This window comes from Gopherus flavomarginatus, chromosome 7 (genome assembly GCF_025201925.1).
Source record: "Gopherus flavomarginatus isolate rGopFla2 chromosome 7, rGopFla2.mat.asm, whole genome shotgun sequence".
NCBI classification, from domain to species: domain Eukaryota; kingdom Metazoa; phylum Chordata; order Testudines; family Testudinidae; genus Gopherus; species Gopherus flavomarginatus.
In genome coordinates, this window is record NC_066623.1 from 115,341,073 (window position 1) to 115,357,122 (window position 16,050).

A 16,050-nucleotide genomic window follows, 5' to 3' on the forward strand; every position below is an offset into this window, starting at 1 on the left:
CCATGTCCCCCTTCTCCAGCCTGAGCCAGCTCAGCGTGCGGGCGTCTGGGCAGCCTGCAGTGTGATGGTGTGATGTTATGAGTATAACATAATATCTCATTGAAAGGTGACAGGGCCAGAAAGAGTTAATTAACTCACCTCAGCAACTGACCAGACCCATGGGTGAACCTTAAGGACTGGTTAGCAAGATATGTAAATGAATAGAGCTTTGAAATGCAAGTCTGCATTGTTAGAGGTAGAAGGGGAGGTGTTAGCTCAGGTCTTGTGATATAAGCAAACAAGTCTTGTCTATTGCTATAGTTTTACTTCAAAGATCAAAAAAGGAATATTAATATTTATAATGATACTTGAGTGAAATAGTATTATTGTCTATGTGTCTCTTTGAAGGTTGGGGTAACCTGTATTTGAACTGTTTGATGGATAAATTACCCTGTACTAATTGCCAGGACATTTGGAAGGAGTTAAGCCTATTGTTTTCTCAGGCAGAAAGGCTGCTGGAAATGTCCTTCTTCATCTCAGATCTGCTTTGGGTTTCAAGAGGGGGAAATCTTAAGCCACAAGGATTGAGATCCCCAGTCATTGACTGGAGCCACCCTGAATATGGACATTGGACTATAACCTATGGACTATTTCTAAAAGGACTTTTGGCTACTACAAGCTCACCTCTACTATGTATCTGAACCTCAAGAATTGAAGTCAAGTCTGTATGTATATTGATCTTTCAACCAACACACTCTCTTTTCTTTTCTAATAAATTTTAGCTTAGTTAATAAGAATTGGCTGTAGCGTGTATTTTGGGTAAGATCTAAGTTATAATTGGACCTGGGTATGTGGCTGATCCTTTGGGATTAGAAGAACCTTTTCTTTTATATGATGAGATAAGATTTTCAGGAATCATCATCATATGTTTGATAGGTGTGTCTGGACGGAGGCCGGAGGCTGGGCACTTTAAGGGAACTGCGTTGTTTGGACTTCTAAGTGACCAGTGAGGTACTATAGAAGCTCTTTTGTGCTGGTTGGTAAATCTAAGTATTAGAATAACCACCAGCGTTTGGGGTTTGTCTGCCCCATTTTGTTTGCAGTTCACCCTGATTGAGTGACCTCAGCTGGCTCCCATGGGCAGCACCGTCACAGATGGACAGGAGCAGTAACATGTATGTAGAGAGCTGGCAGCCCTGACCTCCTGGGTCTGTGGGTAAGGCAGGGGAAGAAGTCACCAAGACAGACTAGCATCGCATTGAAACCCTCAAGGCCGGGGCTTCTCTTCTCCTCTCCCAGTCTCCTATGCCCACATGCACCATCACCATCACCCCTCCACCTGCAGCCAGCTCAGTGAGCCAGAATCCCAAGGCTTCCCCTCCACTCTCATATCCAAGGGGACCAGGCCATCACTGCAGGCAAACAGGCTCAAATGACACAGCCTGAGCAGGGAATGGGGAATGCCGCTCTCACCTCTGGGCATCCGGCTGGGAAATGGCATTGACGATGGCCTCCACAGCCGTGTCGAAGAGCTCCGGGTCCTGCAGGGAGGTGAAGGCTGCCTGGATCAGGTTCTCGCAGTCCATTAGCGGGATCTCCAGCTGCACCCAGCTGGAGAAACACTTCAGCACCTTCTGCTTGATGAAACCCGGGGAGTCCTGCTGCTGCAGCAGCTGCTCCAGCAAAGGGAAGACAGAGCCACACTCCTGGGCCAGCACGCTGCGTACCTGCCCTTTGCGGTACTGAGGCAGGCGGCTAGTCTGGAACTCCTCAGGCAGTACTGTCAGCAGTTCCAGGAGTGCCAGGCAGCGTGCCCGTCCATCCACATTGGAGTCCTCTGCCTGGAACATGCGTACCATGTCCGCCACAGCACAGGGCCAGGCGTCAGGCATCATGCTGAGCGCCAGCGAGGCCAGCGCCACACAGAGCCGGGTAAGCACTATCTTGGAGCCACTGGCAAAGCGGGTGATCTGGCTGAAGAGTTGTGACTTGAGGCTCTCGTACTGGTCAGCAGGGATGTCGTTCCAGTAGCGGGAGATCTTGATGTGGAGGGCGCTGGCCCCAAAGTACTGGATCTCTGGCACCTTGTCCAGATTGAGGAGGAGCCAGCTGAAGTGCCATGCCTGGGGTGAGACCTGTGCCTGCATCAGCCATTTCTGAGCCAGGTTCTTGTTCTCAATATTTGGGTCATAATACAACTGATGGAGTGCCTGGAAGAGAGAAAAAAGCATATTGGAACTGGAGCAGGGCTGAGCTATGGCTCACCCTCAGCCCAAGGCCCAGTCAACAGCACAAGGGACAGGCCCCCAAACCAGCTCTCCACGCACTTGGTCACTAGGTCTCCAAAGACACCACCCCACTTAACATGTCTTAGATTAGAACAGCTGATTTAAGCCACCTGCTTCACGGGACTGTACCACAGAACGGGGGGGGGGGGGGGGGAGAAGACTGCAGAGAAGTTACCATTCTCCTCGCATCCCCAAATGCTAAAAACGTTTTCTTCTCTTACACGTTTGCGCTCACTGCTGAGTCAGTTTGTTCCCATTCTACCCTTCACTTAGTCTGGACCATGACGCTAACAGGCTCAGCTTCATTTCTGACTCAGCACTGTCACTTGCTGCTTGTCAACAAACAGCATAACACCCCCTCATCTGTTTGGGCCTCAGAGGTCACCCCCCACCCCCAGCCTCAAAAACCTATGGAATTCCCGTGGGGCTCTCGAGCCTCGGAGAGGAGGTAAACCCTCCTGACCAAACCTCCCCACTTCCCAGCATGAGATCAGACAGCCTGGAAGCATGGCAGATACATTACAGAAAATGGCAGGGTGAAGACATGGTCTCTAGGGCACCTGTTTTTAAGGCAGTAGCAGGAGGGGAGATACAGGAAGAGGTTTACACAACGAAGGTGTTTTTAAACATTTGTGGAGGGGAGAAAATAGGAGAGAGTTTCCGAGAGATGTACAGGGAGGCTGTTCCAGATGGCAGATGCCGCCAAGGAGAAGGCTCTTGCACCTCCGGTAGGATGCATGTGCAGACGCAGAAGAGGGTTGTCCTCAATGAAGAGTGAGCAGGGAAAGCAGGGGGGAAGGGAGAGACTTGTCCTGAGAGGTTGGCTGGCGGAAGCCCATGCAGAGCCTTAAGACTACAGAGAGCAAGACTGAAATGAAAGAGGTCCCAGCTGGGAACGGAGAGGATGGAGTTTGGGCAAGAAAGCAGGTAGTAGGATTCTGGGAGGCTGTGCATTTCAGTGAGGCTGCAGAACCCCGGGAGGGGGAAGTGGGGGAAGCAAGAGGGATAGCACGAAATCAGGATTGATTGCCTAGAACTCAGCTCCCTGCAGTAAAAAAAAAAAAAAAAAATTTCCTTGCTGCCACAGTGCCCTTGGCAAAGAGAAGTTGCACCAGGCTTGCAGGAGAGGAGCTCTCTCCTGTGCCATCCCCAAGTGCGAGAGTCAGGCCAGTCTGAGGGGTCCTGCTGAGTACCTCTATATCAGGGGATTTAAAAAAATCTCACATCAAGCAGTGTGAAGAACCTGGCGAGTACTCTGCTAAGGGACCATCACATCTGTGCAGCTCCTGGCACAATGGGACCCAACCTGGTCATGACCTTTAGGTGCTACTGCATTACACGCGTCGAATAATAATTGTCAGGAGATGTCAAAGATAAGGCTGAACATATAACCCTAACTCTGCCCCTTTGCATGCACCATTATGCATTACAGCAGAGTCTGTGATTACTCAATCATACAGTTTCTCAAATAAAATACAAAGGTATCATGCCGTTTTATCTACAAGCTTGGGTGTAGCAATTTGTAGTATAGTGAACTCCTGCGTGTATGTCAAACAGTGTCCATTAAAGTCATTTAAGTGACAAGCACAGAGTAAACAATTCTTACACAACATTGCACATTAAGTACAACATGGCAGACGACTGGTGAAAATGTGCTGCCAAACACAGCCCACCCAACTATGAAGCTGCAAGCTCATTCTCTGAGCTCAGACTAGAAGGTGACAGTGGATGCTGATTAAAGAGTTGCTGACTAGAGCCTGATCCTGCCATTGGCTCTGAGCACACAGAGCCTGGTGCTTGCTGACCAGCCAGATTGCAGAGTAAACTATGAAAATACTGTACCTGAGTTACACAGAGAAGACCTTAGCACGCAGTCTAAATCTACGGCTGGCTAGCAGACTGTGACACTGAGCAAAATGTGAGTGCACAAAATGAAAGCTAGGACTAGAGCTCCCCCCCGCAAGGGGGAGGCAAGACACGTGTCTATGTTATACTGCAGTATTTGGGAAGCAGTGGTAACGAGACGTAAGGGGGTAGAGTTAAGAGTGCACTGTTGACTTTGCCACTGGCACTCCTTGATGTTTGAGTGCTTGACCATGTACCCTGCCCATCCTCTCCACATAGCGTTACACATTTAGCTACAGCAGCTAGGAGCCTCCTGAGAAGCACAGTCCTCACCCAACAATGTGCTACCCGGAGAACCTCGCTCCTGTTATGAAAAAGACCTTTGCATTAAGAAATCAAACAGGAAGGCAGCTAGAGACAAGACGATGTGTTCGCACTGGTGCTTACTGATTCGGGTTTGATGTGGAGTGTTCTGACTGGCTGCATTTGTGCCCGGAATCTGTCACTGCCTGCAGCATGCCAGTGAGAAATCCAGCTAGCAGATCCACTGGGACTGGCACCTACTGAAATCTGGTCTAATCTGACCCAATTTCTTACACTGGGTGCAGCAGTGCTCTCTCCCTACCCCACCATGTATTACCCAGGGCATGCCGCGCTGGGAGAGCACGCTTCAGGGCTACGTATGCTCTACAGAACGCTCTCTGAGTGCATGCGTGCCCATGCCCCCAGGCAGAGAAGACAAGGTCACTGCAAAGTTCTCATGCCAGGGCACTTGAGAGGCAAGTGTTGGCACCTGCTGCTGTTTGACTGTCACTCCAGGCTTCAGTGCCGCTGGACCATGGCTTCCGCTCCACAATGAAGCGCTGGTGATAGGAGACAAGCACATTAGTCTGATGCCAGCGAAAGAAAAAGGAATGAAACTCAGTGCATTGGAGGGGGGCAGGACAGTGACAGCTCCAGGGAGGGCTTTGTGGATTCTGACTGGCCCAGTGTTTGTGTGCCTGACACCAGAGCTGGCCTCTCCACAGCTCACCAGGTAACCTTAGGCCTTGGCTACACTGGCGCTTCACAGCACTGCAACTTTCTTGCTCAGGGGTGTGAAAAACACGCCCCCCCCGAGCGCTGCAAGATATAGCGCTGTAAAGCGCCAGTGTAAACAGTGCTGCAGCGTGGGAAGCGCGGCTCCCAGCACTGCAAGCTACACCCCATGAGGAGGTGGAGTACGTGCAGCGCTGGGAGAGCTCTCTCCCAGCGCTGGCGCTGTGACCACACTCACACTTCAAAGCGCTGCCACGTTTCGAGAGTAGCCATACCCTTAGACTTTGTAAACAGCCAGGCCTGTCTGGCATGCCCTCGGCCAGAGGATGAGGTTTCTCCAACATGTCAGAACTCCGCTGGAGTGAAAGTAAGGTAAGCCTGCTGTCAGTGTCTCTGCTCTACAATGCTGTGCGTCAAGTTCTGGTAAGGTCCTAGCTACCTGCACAGCGTGGCAGTCACCTGGGAACTCCGACAAGCCTCCCATGGTGACAATGCAGGTGCCCACTAGAGACAGCTCAGGGCTTTTAATCTGGTTATGTTGGGGGGCAGGGGAAGGAGTAACAAGCAAGCCCCCGGAGCCTGAGTGCCAGCTGACAGCTTTAGAGCTTTCATCCTAGTACTAGTATTTAAAAAGGGGAGCACTGGAACCTGCCAGAGACCTGGCATCCCTGGAGCCCTCCCCTCCCTTTCTTGGCCTCCTCTGAGCTTCTGCACAGAGGGGAAAAAAAAACAGCCATTTGTCTCCGACAGCACTGTAGGTAAATACATAAGAGTGGGGCTGCCGGCTCACCAGAGGTGGGTGCCCAGACAAGACCGGTCAGTGGAGTCTGTGGGCTGATAGAAGTCAGAAATTCTCAGCTCCCTGCAGTAGGGTGTAAGGTACGGTGTCGAGCCTGCACCCCATGTACCGAGAACGGACTGTAAGTTCTCACACTAGCCTGCTGTCCCCCAGGAGCCTCATGAAAGCAAGATGCACATCTCCCGAGCAAACAGAGACAATACAGGTGCAAGGCCTGTGAAGCAGGCCTGAAAGACACCAGGCAGCGAATTCAGGAGCACAGTGCCTGTATGCAGGGCATGGCCCCAGGAACCTAGCACTGGCAGCCCCACAAAGCAAGGACAGTGGAGGCTGCCCCTCTAAAGGAGGGCACTGTTGGCTAGCAGTAGCCATCATGCTGCTATTTCCAGAAGGAATCATTCTTCGGTTGTCTCCTGCAGAAGATGCTCCTTTCCCACTGGCCAAAGGCAGACCTATGCAGCCAGCATCCTATCCCTGCGTCAGCCCTGCCTACTGCCACCAAGCAACGGAAACCATGGCTACACCAAGCAACCAGAGCTCCAGGCCCCCCAGGAAAAGCCAATCACCCTTTCCCTGCCACGACTGGATAGGCTGAACGGAGAGTATCCCTAATGAGAGCAGGCAGTCAAACACAGGGCACAAAATGGAAATTCCCAGCTCATTCCTCACCAAGCACAGTCACTAGGGACAAGCCTTCTTATGACTCCCCATGTACAAGCCCATTCTCTTCCAGACCAAATGAGCAGCCTGCTGCTCCCCTCCAGCAGGGGCCCAGTGATCCTGCAGGGTCGCTGGCAGACAGCACTGCCTCCCCTGGGTGGAAGGTGGGGTGACACTGGCCTTGCCAATGACACTGGGTCAATCCTGCAGTAACCATATCGTCCCTTCCCTACACCACACACTGGGGGACCTCCAGCCAAGCCAGTTACTCCTCAGGCAGATCATTCCCAACTCAGCGACGGCAGGTTAGGCCTGGGGGGCACCTGAAGCCTCAATGGACCATGCAGAGGCGATGGCATTAGGCTTGGTTATTTCTGCGGTGGAGGGGAAGAGGGAGAATAATTACAGCAGCAATAGCCTTGCCTATTGCAGCAGTATGGGGAGGATAGGAAAACACCTGAATGGCATAGGTGCACCAGCAGAGCTGCAAGGGAGCACAGGACTGGAACGGCAAGGAGGCCGTGGATCAGGACAAGCAGCCTCAGCAGAGGGCTGATGGTGAGAGGAGCTTCCTCAGCATCTGTGCTTCATGGGAAAAAGCCACAAAAACATCTGTGCACACTGTGCTTCTTTCCAACAGCACTGTCACTTTCAGGGACAATTCAGGGTTATGAGTTCAATCCTTGAGGGGGCCATATAGGGATCTGGGGCAAAAATCTGTCTGGGGATTGGCCCTGCTTTGAGCAGGGGGTTGGACTAGATGCCTCCTGAGGTCCCTTCCAACCCTGATATTCTGTGATTCTAAGTCATTTGCTTTTTAAAATGATTTAACTTAAGCCAGTGCAGCTTCTGCCTGTAAAGCTCGGCTTAAGAAAGCAATGAAGTTCTAGAGTCCAGGAGCTGGGGCTGGGAGACCCTCTGACAATAAGGAAAACCTTCTTGAGCCTCACCAGCCAGAGATGGGGCCTCTCCCCTCCTGTCTGCCAGGAAGGAGCTCAGCACTGAGAGACCAGAGCAAGATTTCAACATGGTTCCAAAGAGCTCCCAGGCACCTGGAGGGGGTGCAGCACTTGGCACTGTCTTGGGAACCAGCAGCATTACCTGCTTCTTAGTGTTGGCAGTGAGCTTTCAGGATAAATCAATGGCACCAGCAGGATGGTGAAAGGGAGACCTGGCCGAGCCCATGACTGCCGTGCCTAGGAAACCCTCGCAGCCCCACCTTCCCCACCACTCTTTTCTCTCTCTTTGGCAGTTGCATGCATGCAAAAGGTGCTGGATTCACACACCACAGACTGAATAGCCACAGAGCAAGTGCAGCACAGACCGCAAGTGCACCAGCCCCCTATACACGCAAGACGATTTCTGACTTATCCCTGGGCTCTGCTGAGACGCCAGTAAAGTGTTTAAATTGCAGCCATTTGTCTGGAAGGAGGCCACCCCACCAAACAATCAGTGTATAACCACCTTCCATCATTACTCGGGGCTGGCTTAGATCTCATGGCCTGGAGATGAAAGGCTCCGTAATCCATTCCCAATTCTCTCAGGCCATTCATATTCCAAGCACCAGTGTTTGCATTAACCTGACCCAGCTGAGAGTCAGAATCTCCCATTTCTAGTCCTGTTGGATGTCATTACTAGAGCTGCCCTAATACTCAAACGGCAGAGAAAACCCAGCCCGGTAGAAGCGCTGTCTATTCATTAGAATCAACTGACAAAGCTGCTCCCCCAGTAGCCCTCCCAGGAGTCCAGCCCCCAGCAAGAGCCAATTTTTCACCCAGTTCGTCTTGGAATAGTCTAAAACCCTGCCCTGCAAAAGCAGAGATGCAAGAGATTTCCGTGCTGTCACTGAAAAGGGCTTTGCTTACACTGCACTAAGTGATTCCAGCCCCACGTCTCCAGAGCTGCCTTTAATTCTTATTCGCTGCCCGGATCAGACATTGACTCATTATACTGGGGCTGTGTCCCTGAAACCCCACCCCCACCAACAGGGCCACATCCCCAAATTGTCAAGCCCCTCACCCAGAACAGCTCGCTTGCAGTTCTGAGCCCACCCAGCACAGAGCTGCAGCTACAGGAAAGCACAACATTGAGATTGCCAGGCCTGCAAAGGGGAAGGCTCAGGCAGGCTGGGGGAAGGGAAGCAGCGGATCCGAGTGAGCACGTTCACCTACTCCCAGATTGCAGGGAGCTTCATTCCAGAGCAGCAGGGAGAGCTCCATTTCCGCGCACAGCACCTCACCCAGCACATGCAGGGCTAATCACCACCCGGAGTGCCAGTGACCTTTCAGAAAGCCAACATTTGTTCTATTGTTGGCGCAAACAAAAGAGCCGTCTCTGCCTGCCTGCGCCCTTGGGGGAAAATTCAGGAGCAGAATGATCCAGTAGACTAGAACATATGCAGATTAGACTGCAGAGCTCGGTGTTTATAGAGCACTTTGCAGAGATTCACTAATCCTCACAACCAGCCCCACACCCTTCCCAGGGGCATTGTCCCCACTTTGTAGATGGGTGGACCTGGGACACCCAAGGCACAAAGGATGGCAGTGTCAGAGATGGGATTAGAGTCCTGACCACGGCCACCTACAAAACAGAGGAGTAAGCCTTCCAGACACAGACCCAGGACAAACATGAACGAGGTGCCCACAGGCAATGCCTTGGTGAGAAAACCAATATCTCTTTTTTTCTGGGAACGGGGAGGATACTGGGATTCCCACTGGCTGTCTCTGGAGCTTGCAACTGGATCCATCTGTTGAAGCAGCCCCTGGAGAGTGCACATCTAATTCATTTTAATCTCGTCCATCCCAGAGATATGACTGTGAAAGAGAACCTCTTTATCACTCCCCTGACCCCTCAAACCAAGCACCAGAGCCTTTTGGCTGCTGGAAGGAAAGTTCTCTGCTACTCTGCCTTCACCAGCAGTCATTTGTGTGTTGTCCCAACTCCATGGTTAACTCAAACGCCTGGCTGGCCTTGATGCTGCTCAGAGCTTTTCCAGGAAGCAGCAGGAGCATGCCCACTGGATTCTAGTTAGCATCAATGCAACTGACCACACCCTATTTCATTTTACTCTGCCACTGCTTAGGAGAGCCTTGAGCAGTAGCAGAGGCACTGTGGCTGGCTGGCTGCAGGCTCAGGCAGATCTCACCTTATCAGTCACACTCTAAAAGCTCTTCATAATTGTAAGAGCTAGAAGCAGGTTGATTTTCTGACAATGAAAGCTTAAGTTTTGCAGACGCTGCTGGTGTAGGACCCTCATGTTCACCAGAGGAAAGTAGACAAGTGGGGTGCTCAAGCCCCAAACAGAACCAGGTCCGTCCCCTCCTCAGCCTTGGGTCCTTGTAACAATGTCCCGAAGAACACCTGTTCACTGGGCTACTCAGCTCCCACTTCCAGTCCTTTATTTTCACCAAGTTTAATTTGTGTCAGACAGCAACAACAGACAGGTCAGCTTCACCTTCTGGCTCTCTAGCTCCAGACAAGGGTTAAGCACCAAATATTACCTACTACCTGAATGACTGATCAGTCTCATTGAGCTCATGGCTACTGTATAATACAGTTGTTACAAACAACTGCAGTCTCCCAGGAACAGAGAAGCCATCACACCCAATCAAACCCATGGGCTGGTTATGCCAGTGTTCTGTCTCCAGACGTGGTCAGGGCCAGACGCTTCAGCAGAAGGCACAAGAAACCACCTACTGGGCAAACAGAGAATGACCTGACTGCCTGGCACCTCCCACAACACAGACACACTTCCCATCAGTAAAGTCGTATTTATGGATGCTCTATTATCCATACGCACGTCCAATAGTTTTTCTTAATCGTACTAAGCTCCTGATCTCAATGTTCCCTTGTAGCAATGAGTTCCACAAGTTAATTACATAAACTATTTCTTTTATTCAATTTTCCATTTGTCATCTTTCACTGGAATTGCTGACCCTTGTTCTCATGACAGATGATAGGGAGTACCTCCCCACCATCTCCAGCCCAGTCATCACTTCTTATACCCTCTACCACATCCCTTCTAGAACTGCTCCTTGGCTGTAATCATTATTTTGCCTCATAGCACGTTGTAAGTTTCCCCTCTTCTGTGTATTTGTCCAGTGCTTGACACAATGTTTGACACTGCCCCCCACAGCTGGGGGTCTCCAGGCTCTAGTGTGATCCACAGTGATTTAGCACACGGTGTCCCCAACCCTTCTGGAGGACATGTGCAACCAGAACCCTCTTTTCACTGACATTGTAGAACATTCTTAACAATATTTCTGTTCTGTTGAAAAGCGTTTTAAAAAACATAACTGTGCCTAAAACAAATCGCCAGTGCCCTTTTGTTTCTAAAGCAGAAGAGAGATTATTGTTAATTATTCTTTATATTACTATAGCACCCAGGTGCCCGAATAATGGATCAGGAGCCCACAGCGCTAGGCACTGCACAAACACAGGGCCTGGATACCTGGGTTCTACTCCCAGCTCTGGCACTGTATAATCTGAGGCCAGCCACATCACCGTCTCTCTCTCTCTTCATACAGGGTTTACCTTCTCTGCAGAGACTGACGATTAATTCACGTTTGTAAAGTGCTTTAACATCCTCAGATGACGTGTCCTGTATAAGTGAGGACTATGTTACTATAGAAGGAATCTGGGGCTCATGGTGGACCACCAGCTAAATATGAGTCAACAGCGTAACATGGTTGCAAAAATAACAAACATCATGGTGGGATGCATTAGGCAGCAGTGTTGTAAGCCAGACAAAAGTAGTAATTTTTCTGCTCTACTCTGCACTGATTAGGCCTCAGCTAGAGTATAGTGTCCAGTTCTGGGCACCACATTTCAGGAAAGTCGATGACAAATTGGAGAAAGTCCAAAGAAGAGCAACAAAAATGAGTAAAGGTCTAGAAAACATGAGCTACGAGGGAAGATTGAAAAAAACTCTGTCTGTTTAGTCTGGAGAAAAGAAGACTGGGGAGCTAGGGGTGGGGGACATGATAAAAGTTTCAAGTACATAAAAGGTTGTTACAAGGAAGAAGGGGAAAAATTGTTCTCCTTAACCTCTGATAAGACAAGGAGCAATGGGCTTAAATTGCAGCAAGGAGGTTGAGGTTGGACATTAGGAAAAACTTCATAACTGTCAGGGTGGTTAAGCACTGAAATAAATGCCTAGGGAGGTTGTGGAATCTCCATCACTGGGGATTTTTAAGAGCAGGTTAGACAAACACCTGTCAGGGATGGTCTAGATAATACTTAGTCCTGCTATGAGTGCAGGGGACTGGACTAGAAGACCTCTCGAGGTCTCTTCCAGGCCTACAATTCTATGATTATACATACAAGTCTGCTCATCTGACCCCTCTGTAGGCACAGGAGTGGCAGGCTACCAAAGTTGTTTTCTTGATAGCCCACTGGGCTGCTGCATAATGAACAGACCATTACCACACCCAAATACTATCAACAGGCACGATAGAAGTGTGTATTATTATTATCCACCACCTCTAGAATGGCATGAATCCAGTGACAAGGGAGCAGGGTTTGCAGCACATGGATCACCCAGTTAGCCACAAAACCTATTCTCTCCCCCACCCCCACAAAATAAATAAAAAAAATCAGAAGACCGGGTGGGAACTGCTATTGCAGGAGGCGGTGAAAGTAACTAATCTGTGGCCCCTTGACCTATTTGCAGGAAATGCTGAGAGCCTCCCTGGGAGGATTGTCAGTCAAATACACACCAATGTCATGAGCAAGTGGGCACTGCTGTTCCATGGGGCAGAAGAGAAGAGGAGCATTCTGCTTAAAGAGTTGCTGGGGTGCGAGGAGAGGAGTGGTGCTCGCGCCAGTGGCTAGAGCAGAGGACTGAGAGCCAGAACTCCTGGGAGGGGTTTTTGTTTTGTTGAGTTTGGGGTTTGAAGAGAGAAATTAAAGTTTAAATAACTTGAATCTCTCAGCAAAACACTAGATGCCCAAATTCTACTGCTAGCTTTGCCACTGACCTCGGGCATGTTACCTGACTGCTCTGGGACTGGATCTCCATTCTCCTCCTCTGTGAAATGGGGACAATGCTCCTGACCTACTTCACGGGTTGTGCTATGCGGTTTTCTCAAAGCCTCTCACCACAGCAGCTCCCCAGGGCAGATCAGCCGCATGTCAACCAACCCTGCTCAGAAGACGGTGACATCTTTAAGAGACACCTGACCAGTGTCTGCATTCCAGTTTCCATCACTGTGATTATAATTAGTGCAGCACCAGCAGGGAATTCTGGGCACCAATTTCCTAGCAGACACGAGGCGTTAGGGAGCCTCAGAGATGTGCACCGGAAGGATGGAGATGCTGAATCTTTCACTGAAAGAGCCTTTCTCCAGAACGTTATGACGACACCCCCCCCCGTCGAAGGCTGCCTCCTGTGGTGTCATTTCACTGACATGCCAGACAGCATCTGAATGTCCAATGTACAAAACAAGCAGGGGAAGAAACCCACCTTCCAACCCTGTATGTCCATCAGCAAGGAAGGGCACAAGCCCACGTTCTTTGTCCCCTTTAAGGGCTGTCTCCAAAGAGGGCCCTGGGGTCACAGCCTGAGGGGAAGGCTAACGGGGAATGGCAAAGTGAGGCAAACAGGCAGGAGCAAACCACCATGGCTGGCTAAAACCCGCTGACATGCACCAGCTCTTGCCACTGACCCCAACAGCAGCAAAAAACAAAGAAAAACCCATCCACAGGGATGCCAGCCGTCATGGCAAGGCTCCTCACACTGCCTCAAAGTGACAGGCAGTCACCTCCATGGGGAGCAGAATCCCCAAGCAGCGACAGGCAGGCTGTGGATCACCCCTAGCACACAGGCCAGCACCCACCTGGTCTGTACCAGGTGGAAGCCCAGGCCAAGCCCCAGCTCCCAGTGGGATAGGGTGATGCCCCAGGGCAGGGGGGCCCAGTCAGGATGTCCAGGGCAGTCACAGTGCTGGGACAGGGTGATGCTGCAGGGCGATGGGCCAGGGCAGTTGCAGTGCTGGGGGAGCAGGGGTAATGACACCCCCCGGCCAGGGTGCCCATGACAGAGCTTGGGGGGGGGGTCACAGCACAGGGGGGAGAGGCAGCAGGGGGAGTGATATGCAGGGATGAGGGGGCGTAGCTGGGGTGCCAGAGCAGAGCCAGCCCAGGGCAGTCACAGGTCTGGGTGGGGCCCAGCTGGGTGCCTGAGGCAGATACAGCACTGGGGGGAGGCTGGGGAGCCAGATGACCAGGGCAGAGTCAGCGGGGCCAGACACAGCGCGGGGGGGGCGATACCGGGGGGGGGGGCAGGCAGCCAGATTACCGGGGCAGACACAGCGCGGGGGGGGGCAGGGCGATACCGGGGGGGCCAGCCGGGTTCCCGGGCACACACAGCGCGGGGGGGGGGGCAGGCCGATACGGGGGGGCCAGCCGGGTTCCCGGGGCAGACAGCGCGGGGGGGCGGTACCGGGGCAGACACAGCGCGGGGGGGCCAGCCGGGTTCCCGGGCACACAGCGCGGGGGGGCGGTACCGGGGGGCCCAGCCCCGCTCACCTGCTCCACGTTCTCCACCGTGAAGTCCAGGCTCTGCGGCCCCGCCGGCCCCCTTCGCTCCATCCCTGCGGGGGGGTCGCGCTGCCTGCGCCTCAGCGGCCCCGGGCCGGCGCGGGGGGGGGCGGCAGCGCCATGGCTGCGGGCGGGCGGGCGCCAGGCGGGTCGGTCTGTCCGCGCCCTGCCTCGGTCAGGCCCGGCCCGGCCCGGCTCGGCTCGGCTCGGCGCGCTGGGGGGGGGGGTCCGAGGCCTGCGGGCGCCGCGCTCGCGCCCCGCTGCTGCCCTGGCTGCCTGACAGCGGGGCCGGGCGGGGGCCTCGCCGGGCGGGGTGTGCCCGCCGCGCTGCCTGACCGGACAGGACCGGACCGCCGCCCTACCGCTCCGCCGCGCTGGCTGCCGCAGGCTCGGCCCCGCCCTGCGCTCTTGCCGCCGCCGCCGCCGCCGCCGGCCCGGCACCCTCCCCGCAGGCGCAGCCCGGTCGACCGCAATCAGGACCCCGAGGCGCGATGCACCCTGGGAGTTGTAGTTCCCTGCCGCTCTGGCGCCCCCTGGCGGCCAGCGGAAAGCGGCTTGCCGCTGCGCACCGCCCTCTGCAACGCAGCGCCGGGGCTTGGGGTCGTGACACGTGGCCGTGGGCATCACTGAGGGGCTGTGCTGGAATACATGGGGCGGGGGGGGTCACTGGGGGGCTGTGCTGGGGGGTACATGGGGGGATGTCACTGGAGGGTTGTGCAGGGGGTACATGGGTGTCACGGGGCTGTGCTGGGGGTACATGGGGTATCACTGGGGGGCTGTGCTGGGGTACATGGGGGTCACTGGGGGACTGTGCTAGAGGGGTACATGGGGCTGTGCTGGGACACCTGGGGCAGGGGGGTCACTGAAGGACTGTGCTGGGTGTATATGGGGTATGGGTCACTGGCCAGCCTGCTGGCTTTCATGGGATGATCGTTGCATGTTCCTGAGGGCGGGGTAGGACCCCCTGTGTCTGCTCCCCACGCATAGGGAACGTGTCCCTGACCCCATCAGTCACTGGTAGATTCATGCCCAGCAGCATGGGTCCGTGACAGCGGTTGCCATTTTCCATAGAAATGCCACTCTGTTCAAGAATGCTGCTGAGCTCTTGGCCTGCCGCCTATCCAGGGGCAGAGAGTTCCACAGGTGAATTAGTCAGTCCCGCTCCCTGGTCATCCTGTGTCTGTACAGCGCATTTCTCCTTTGCAAGGCAGGGGCAGAGCTGCCTGGAGCCCCACCCCTCAGCATGGCCTGGCACCTGGCCTCTCTGGCCAGACCAGGGGCAGGCAACCTATGGGACGTGTGCCAAAGGCGGCACTCGAGCTGATTTTCAGTGGCACTCACACTGCCCGGGTCGTGGCCACTGCTCTGCATTTTAATTTAATTTTAAATGAAGCTTCTTAAACATTTTATAAACCTTATTTACTTTACATACAACAATAGTTTACTTATATATTATAGACTTAGAGAAAGAGACCTTCTAAAGACGTTAACATGTATGACTGGCACGCGGAACCTTAAATCAGAGTGACTAAATGAAGACTCGGTCCAGCACTTCAGAAAGGGTGCCAAGCCCTGGGCCAGACAGTAGCAGCTGCTTTCAGTTCCTCTGCCAGAGCCCCTTTCTCCCCCCACATAGGCACCATGGCTGAATTGCATTTGACTCCAAAGCTGGCGCAGGGCCTGGCTGGGTTACCTGCTACCATCCCAACTCTGGCTCCCCATCTGCGGGGCCCAGAGCTCCCAGTGTGGGTGGGGACAGGCAGCTGCTGTGGGGCTGTAGCTGCCTTCATGAGGAAATGCCCATGTGACATCCCCATCCCCCACTGGCTGGAGAGGGCCACGGCCCAGTGCAGAGAGGAGAGGAGGGACAGCCCCAGCTGTTGCCCCTGGGCAGAGCAGAAG

General features: G+C 53.3%; 1 protein-coding gene across 3 annotated transcripts in view; it reads right to left on the bottom strand.

Annotated features, from left to right (window-relative positions):
- IPO13 (importin 13) overlaps positions 1–14,440 on the bottom strand; it is a 59,411-nt gene extending 44,971 nt beyond the window's left edge. For 2 of the 3 annotated variants that reach the window (XM_050961124.1, XM_050961126.1), the window contains exons 1-2: positions 14,137–14,440; positions 1,453–2,189 (exon numbers count right to left, since the gene is read on the bottom strand). In XM_050961124.1, the coding sequence (XP_050817081.1) occupies positions 1,453–2,189; positions 14,137–14,199 (800 nt within the window). In that variant the 5' untranslated portion in view covers positions 14,200–14,440. The remainder of the gene's footprint in view (positions 1–1,452; positions 2,190–14,136) is intronic. The other variant, XM_050961123.1, reaches the window with a different exon arrangement.
- Between the last annotated feature and the right edge of the window lie 1,610 nt (positions 14,441–16,050).